Source organism: Microcebus murinus, chromosome 20 (assembly GCF_040939455.1).
Source record: "Microcebus murinus isolate Inina chromosome 20, M.murinus_Inina_mat1.0, whole genome shotgun sequence".
NCBI classification, from domain to species: Eukaryota; Metazoa; Chordata; class Mammalia; order Primates; family Cheirogaleidae; genus Microcebus; species Microcebus murinus.
Window position 1 is genome coordinate 10661367 of NC_134123.1, and position 8041 is coordinate 10669407.

At 52.8% G+C, this 8041-nt stretch overlaps 1 protein-coding gene across 1 annotated transcript; it reads left to right on the top strand.

Moving 5' to 3' along the window:
• Positions 1–4746: 4746 nt before the first annotated feature.
• MT4 (metallothionein 4) lies at positions 4747–7175 on the top strand. Its single transcript, XM_020282549.2, has 3 exons — positions 4747–4832; positions 6368–6433; positions 6954–7175. The coding sequence occupies exons 1-3, from the start codon at positions 4802–4804 to the stop codon at positions 7043–7045; spliced, it is 189 nt and encodes a 62-aa protein (XP_020138138.2). The 5' UTR covers positions 4747–4801; the 3' UTR covers positions 7046–7175.
• The last annotated feature ends 866 nt before the right edge of the window (positions 7176–8041 follow it).

Genomic DNA, 8041 nt, shown 5'->3' on the forward strand with positions numbered 1-8041 from the left:
GTACTTTTCTAGACACTGAGTGTATAGCAGTGAACAAAACGGACCCAAATCCCTGCTCATGTCGGACAATATGAGAAATAAGCAAAATATACAGGATGTTTCGTGGTAATAAGTACCAAGGAAGAAAATGAAAGCAAAAAGGCACACAAAAGTGTTAAGGGAGGCGGTGGAAAATTTAGGGAAGGCAGCCAGAGAAGAGCTTGCCCGAAGGAGGTAGAGTAAGCTGAGCAGATATCTGGGGAAAGATCTTTCAGACACCAGCCAAGGCCCTGGGGCTGAATGAAGCATGCCGGGCAAGTTCAAGGAGTGACTGGCAGGGAGGCTGGGGACACACAGTGGAGACAAAGGCAGAGAGGGAACAGGGGCTGACCAGAGGTGACCAAGAGCTTTGTTGTTTACTCAGTGAAATGGAAATCTTCTGAAGCTTCCTGAGTGCAACAGTGACATGATGTCACTTTTATTTTAATGGGATCACCCTGAGTGTTGGGTGGCAAATGTGGGGGAGGGGCAGGCAAAGAGGACAGCCACGGAGTCAGATGCAGGGACACCAGGTGGGACACAGGTGCTGAATCTTGGAGAGGGATGACGACAGCTCAAACCAAGTGGCCTCACCGAGGCAGGCGAGACCGTGGGAGGAGGTGGCAGGAGGTGAGGCGGGGAGCAGAGCTCGGGTGCAGACAGGATGGGTTCGAGATGTCGATTGGCATCCACGTGGAGGTGCTGAGTAGCAGCCAGGCTAGGAGACTGGAGTTCAGAGGAGAGGCCGGGGCTAGAAGTCTCAAGTTCAGAGCCACCAACACATAGATGCTGTTCAAAGCCACGAACTCGCTAAATTTTTATTTCTTATAATTCAAAGAGCTGAACAAATAGCATGATGTTGACATCTCTTCATTCTGGGCGGTAGATACCGCGGTGTTTGGAATATTATTCTTTGTACTTTTTAGTATGTTTGAATTTTTTCTAATAAAAAAATAATTAATAAACAGTTTATAAAGCCGCAAAGGCTTTTAGCTGCTAAACAATTCTGTCACGAGTGCTTCAGATCTAAAGCGTGGGTGCCAGCAGCAAGTTGAGAAGCCAAGTTCAAATCCCCCCGCCACTCATGTAAGCCCAGTGACCTGAGGCCTGGCCCCAGCTTCTCAGGGTTCTTCCAGTGCTGGTCGTCTTGGATTCCAGCTGATGCCCCACAGGGCCCTGTCTGCTCGGATTTTTCCCACCACGTCTCATGCCTAGTCATACGCATAGGACCAGAAATACCGCCATACGAGGGTCGGCAGGTGAGAGGTCAACTTTGCCTTCCAACAGGTTGAAACTGCAGCAAGGAGAGCCAGAAAGGACAGTGTCCTGCGGTCTCCAGGCCCCGGGACCCAAATGAACTAGGCTGGGCTTAAGAGCTGGGAGCACAGAGACTAAAACTCCACAATCCTCACTGCTGATGAGCGCATCCTGCTCAGGGCTGTGGCACCAGCTGAGGGGTCTATGAACCTGAAACATACAAATGGGTGGGTGCTGTGAACCAGGCTGCCAAGTTGTGTTAAGCACTGATAATGCTAATAGTAGTAATAGTAATCATGATAATAATATTGTGCCAGATTTTTTTTTTTTTTTTTTAAGACAGTCTTGCTCTGTTGCCTGGGCTAGAGTGCCCTGGCGTCAGCCTAGCTCACAGCAACCTCAAACTCCTGGACTCAAGCAATCCTCCTGCCTCAGCCTCCCGAGTAGCTGGGACTACAGGGGTGCACCATGACGCCTGGCTAATTTTTCTATTTTTAGTAGAGACGGGTCTTGCTCTTGCTTGGGCTGGTCTCTAACTCCTGAGCTCAAGCAATCCTCCCGCCTCGGCCTCCCAGAGTGATAGGATCACAGGCGAGAGCCACCACACCCAGCCTATGTGCCAGATTTTGAACTAACTGCTTACTATACATTCTGTCATTTAACCGTCACAACAACAGTGCTGTCGGGTTGTCATTTGCATGGGCTAGGCTTTGCAGATGAGGAAACTGAGGCTCAGAGAGGTCAAGCAACTTGCCCCAAATCATTGCAGCAAAGAAGAAACAGAGCTGGGATTAGGACCCAGGCAGGGTGACTCCAAGTCTCAAACTTTTGACTTGTTGCTCTTCATGAGCAACAAGGAGCTCTGAATCTCTTTGACAAGAGCCAGAGCAGACAGCCTGGTCGTGACTCTGTTAATGGAGCCAATTATTCACCATTAGCCTATAAATATTTATTGAGCACCTACTGTGGAGCAGCACTCAGTGTGCCTGGCCAGGGGGATGTGGAGATGAATAAGCCATGGCCCTGTTCTTGAGCAGCTTGTGGTCTAGAGAAGCCAGTTTATAAAGCAGCGTAATAAAACCAGCGGCTCTAGGCTGCTTCTGAAGGGACGCACACATTAAGAGGGTGGGTGGCAATCCCAACACCAAGACATAGACCAGGGTGTGGGGGCAGGGCAGACCTTTCTCTGCCATCACTGCAGGCTTAAACCCCGCCCCCCCCCATCCCTAGGCCAGGAGTTTCCAGAAATTTCTCTCTGGCAGAAACCGCTGGATACAGGAGCAGCATGTATTTAGGTTTTACCTTTACAAGAAGGAGAGAAGACAAAAACCGTGTCGTTTTATGTCTCCTAAGAGATGGCGTATTAGATGCTTCTTTAGAACCATCTGTTTCACTGTTTTGAGAAAACCACCTGAATTTACTTATGCATAAAATACAGGCCATATCTGGAGAAGGAGATATTTAGGACTCAGCGGCTCAAAGGAGCTAAATTTGCTGCTTGAGAAGAGGAGATGCTCCAGGACTGCTTTTTTGCAGGGGAATTCTTAAGTCAGGACCCCTCAGGAGGTCAAAAATGGGATTTAAGAGATCCACAAAATCCCTGAACTCGTGGAGGAAATGTGCATTTGTGCTTTTTCTTTTTCCCCCTGGGGAGGGGGTCCAGAGCTTGCATCGGATTTTCAAAGGGCTCCTTGACTTCCCCAAGAAGGTTAAAGATCACTTCTCCAAAGAAGTATTTATTTGCTAAGTGTGGATTTAAGCTGAGCTTGTCAGCCACTGCATGTTCTCGGGGTTGTGTGGGGGTTCTTGTTCCTGCTACTCATTAGAAGTTCTCAGCTCAAAACTCATGGTTCAGCCGGGCACGGTGGCTCACGCCTGTAATCCTAACACTCTGGGAGGCCGAGGCGGGCGGATTGCTCGAGGTCAGGAGTTCGAAACCAGCCTGAGCAAGAGTAAGACCCCGTCTCTACTATAAATAGAAACAAATTAATTGGCCAACTAATATATATATAAAATTAGCCGGGCATGGTGGCGCATGCCTGTAGTCCCAGCTACTCGGGAGGCTGAGGCAGCAGAATCGCTTGAGCCCAGGAGATTGAGGTTGCTGTGAGCTAGGCTGACGCCACGGCACTCACTCCAGCCTGGTCAACAAGCGAGACTCTGTCTCAAAAAAAAACAAAACAAAAACAAAAAACTCATGGTTCCAGGGATCAGCCTGAGGGCCAACGTGTTCCTTACAGACGAATGACAGAGACCCCACTAAACCGAACTAGGAGCTGGAGGAAGTAGCCCCACGTGGCCAGGCCCACGTTTTGCCTTTCTGGATAGTGACAGCATTTTCAGCAGAGACCCTCAGTGGTGCTACCTGCAACAGATGCACGCGTGTGTCCCCTCACCTTTTACTCACTCATTCACATCTTCCCTCGCACACCTCCTCTCTCGCGCGTCTTCACGCGTTCGACTGCTGTCCTCATCTGATTCATTCATTTGTTCATTCACTCAACGCCCACTAAACATTGTGCAAAGCACCGAGGAGGCAGAGATACGGGTCTTTCCCGATCGCCCGCGACTGGGGCGAGGGAGGTAAGCGCCACGAACACAAATCATCACACGGCAGAGTGGAAGAGAGTAAATGTCATGAGAAATGTACAAACACGTCGCCAGGGGGCCACAGAGGGAGCGACTTCTTCCAGCTGAGAGAGGGAGAGATCAGAGGCAGCTTTCTGGAGGAAGCGTAAGCAACAGCAGCTCCAGAATTTCCATGCGGGGAGTGGGCGAGGATGGCAGCTTGTCCGGGAGGCTTGAAGCTGCATCATCCACTGACTTATTTTGCAGAAGTCAGCTGCCCAGACCCAAGAATGGGGCTATGGTGCAGATGGGGGCGGTAGTTAAACCTCCCCCAAGTCCTCCCTTGCTTCTACCACTCATGTGTGGTCTAGAAGGAAAGGTCGCAAGCTCTGGCTGGGCACAGTCCCCTGGTTTTCTACCTTGTGACCAGGGGGTGAAGAGGTATAGCCAGCGGGGTCCTTGGTGGGCACCTTCTAAAGCCTGGAGCCTCCTGCCATGGCAATGGCTTTTACAATCAACCAGGGGAGAGAGAAGGAGGCCCTGAGCCGGAACAGGTGCAGCCCCTATGAAGGAGGGAACAGAAATAGCAGATAATAAAATGTGAAGGACTTGGAGACTACCAGTGTGAGCACTGTGCATGCATTTGAACCTGAGCCTGGTTCCCTGACACCGTGGCCTGTGGGCAGGTGGGGCTGGTCCAGCCACCTGAGCCCCTTTTGAAGAGTGACCTGAATGCCCGTACTGCTCAGCCTCTGCTCTGCCCTCCCTCGGCCTGCTTTCCCCAGCCCCCAGCCCGGGGTGTCTGGCTGAGCCGTGTGCAGGGCGTCTGGCCCCGGGGAGAGGTGGGGTGAGCCGCGGTCTACACCTACTTGGCTATAAATAGGGAGCCTCCCGCGGCTGCTCACCCAGCCTTCCTTCCCCAGCTGGGACAGCACCCGAGCCTCTCGGACATTGGACCATGGACCCTGGAGAATGCACCTGCATGTCTGGTAAGGAAGGAGGCCCACCCCAGGGTCCTGGAACCTCATACCAGCTTCCTCCAGGCAGCCTGCAGGACTTTGATGAACACTTCTCTCCCCTCCAATTAGGAGTCACCAGTGGGGTTTGTCCCAGACTGGCAGCCTGTGGGGAAGCCCTTACTCTCTGCCAGCTCCCAGCCCTGATCTTCTAGAACTGACATCCTGGCTCAGGCAGTGGCGAGATGGGAACCTGAAAACCTTGGCCCGGCTACCTGCTGGCCCCTAGGAGCAGCCGCCAGGGTGGGGAGAAGAACTCTGGCCCAGAGCCCAGCAGCCTGGCTTGGGTCCATTGCTTCCATTTACTCACCAACACTTATTTCTGGTCCTCAGTTTTCCCATCTGTAAAATAGGGTTACTCATTCCCAACTGTTCACGCTCCAGGGTTGTTGTGAAAGTGCCGAAATGATTAAGCACTTGCAGACAGCAGGGAAGTTGTTTCTAGCTTATGTGGACTCTTGAGTCTCTGATACCTCTTAATTCCATGGAAGCACGTTGGCCAGAGGAGAGAAGTCGGGGTTCAAAGCCATTCTGGGCTTTTCAGCCTCGGAAAATGGTAACAAGAAGTCTCACAAGACTCCTGTGTCTTTAACAGGACATGTTTGTACCAAAAATTTGCAGAAGAGACAGAAGCTTCCAGCATTTTCAAATTCAAAATGATAGATAATTTTTTTTTTGTTGTTAAAGTCTGGATGGTTTTTATGCTATGAGAACAAAGTGTGGCTCTCACTCTGGGCTTCCGTAGGTCGCTTGGCCTCCTTTATGCTCCCTCGCAGTTTCCGTCTTGCCTTGCACCTGTGGGGAGGGCCTCAAAGCCTCTGGTAGTTCCCAGAGGAACCTTGGGCTTGGTTAAGGTGGCCTGGTCTACTGCTTCTCAAACCTCATAGTGTATCAGAATCATTTGGGTTGCTTTTTTTTTGAAACAGTCTCACTCTATTGCCCGGGCTAGAGTGCTGTGGCATCAGCCTAGCTCACAGCAACCTCAAACTCCTGGGCTCAAGCTATCCTCCTGCCTCAGCCTCCCGAGAAGCTGGCACTACAGGCATGTGCCACCATGCCCGGCTTATTTTTTCTATTTTTGGTAGAGACGGGGTCTCGCTCTTGCTCAGGCTGGTCTCGAACTCCTGACCTCAAACAATCTGTCCACCTCGGCCTCCCAGTGGGTTGCTTTTTTAAAGAAACTGAGTCCCTTTCCTCGTCCAGACTTATGAATCAGAATATCTCAAGGGTTGGGCCCAGGAATCTGCATTTTAACAAGTAGCCCCCCCCCCCACCCCCGAGGGCGCTGAGGCAGCTATCCCAGGTCCCATCCGTGGCCTGTGACTGGGAACCACTGGACGGTCCCTCACACTGGGGTGATGCTCGGCAGCATCATCTCCCTCTCGTCCAGCCTCCCCACCCCCCCGCAAGGGGCCCAGAAACCCTGCCTCGGTGACAGTTGGCTTGTGCCTTGTGTCCCCGCCCCACCTCCATCCTCACGGCTGCGGTGGCTCTGTCTTGTCTTCTAGGAGGAATCTGCATCTGTGGCGACAACTGCAAATGCACAACCTGCAGCTGTAAAACATGTCGGAAAAGTGAGTGTGGTGGGGGGCACCCCTGGCTGGGAGCCGGAGAGGCCTGATTCCCCATCTTCAGTGCTCCAGCCACGGCGGGGGTGAGGGGGCTTTTACCCATTTGGGGCGAGATCTGGAATGAGAACCAAGCAGAGATCTCCCCAAGGCTGCCGCCGACCCCGGGGATCAGGGCACCCTCAGTGTTTAGGACGGGAAGGGGACGGAGGGGAGGTTCTGTCCTGCCCAGTGGTGACAGAGACAGAGCACTGGCCTGGAGCCATGAGCCCTGGGTGCTAGTCTTGCCTTACCACTGTCCAATGACCTTGGCAACCCCTCCCCTCTCTGGTGGATTCTAGATGACCCCTGAGATCCCTTCCTGCTCTAACATCCCACGACCTCCCTTCCCAGGCGTTTTGCTAATATGGATGGAAGCCTCATGCACACACTCATCTTTTCCTACTTCCTCTAAGCGGTGGGAGGGGCGGTGGTAAGATGGGAGTGTTGACCCAAAGCTGATCTGTGCATCTCCTGACCCTTCCAGGCTGCTGCTCCTGCTGCCCCCCGGGCTGCGCCAAGTGTGCCCGGGGCTGCATCTGCAAAGGGGGCGCAGACAAGTGCAGCTGCTGCCCCTGAAATCGTCCATCGCACTGGGAGGGAGGCCTGGGAAGCGTCTGTACAGTACACGAATGGAGGAGGTGGAATGATTGTACAATAGGTTGTGCTTTTTATATATTTGTCCAAATGTGGTGTTGGTGACATTCCTGTAAAGTGCTCGGAGCAATAAAGTTTTCCCTCGTGGTCGTCTGGTGGCTCAGAGTATTGTTTTCCCCTAACCAGCGGGACCGAGAGGGGCTTTCTCCTGCTGCAGGGGCGTGCTTGACCCATGCCCAGGCAGGCCAGGGGTGCAGGGGAATTAATGCCCTGGGCGCAGCCTTTAACCAATGACAAATGGGAATAGGTGGATAATGCCCCACTATCTTCACCCTTCAAGTGGGACAACTCTGAGATCCGTTCCACGTTGTCTCCGAGAAGTCTCCAGCAGCACTGAGCTCCAAGATCAAACGTCAGTAACCTGCTCATTTATGTAACCCGCAGTGGCTTCCCTCCTTCCTCATCTCACTTCCCCCTGCCCCCACCGTGATTCCTAGGCTCTGCTTCGTGGGAAACCCGACCTTGGCCAGGCTGCTTTGGCATAGCGTTGCTCCAGAATGCTTCATTGTGTAAATGTAGCCGTGTAGTGGACTTGAGCACTAAATCAGTCATGAGCAGAGTCTGTGTTTATCTAAAGAAAATCTCCAAGGCCAAGACATTGAGGGCATTAGCTGACCCTGACCTAGTTTGGTTATTTGGCCCCAACTTCACGACTGGGTGACCAGGCAGACGTGGATCAGGAAGGAGAAGCCGGTGGGGGGGCAGAAACAACATCCTGAGCCAGCCTCCTAACAAACCCTTCCTAGATGCGCAGCTGAGAAGGCCAAAGTCCCCGGAGACTGGCACTGGGCAGGGGAGGTCACTGCCTGTCACCCACAGCATGGCCCGCGACAGAGCCCAAGGCACACGCAACCTCTGAGATGTGTCCTTCACGCCAGGGCCCGCCAGAGACTGCAGCAGCCTCCTCCTCCCCCAGCC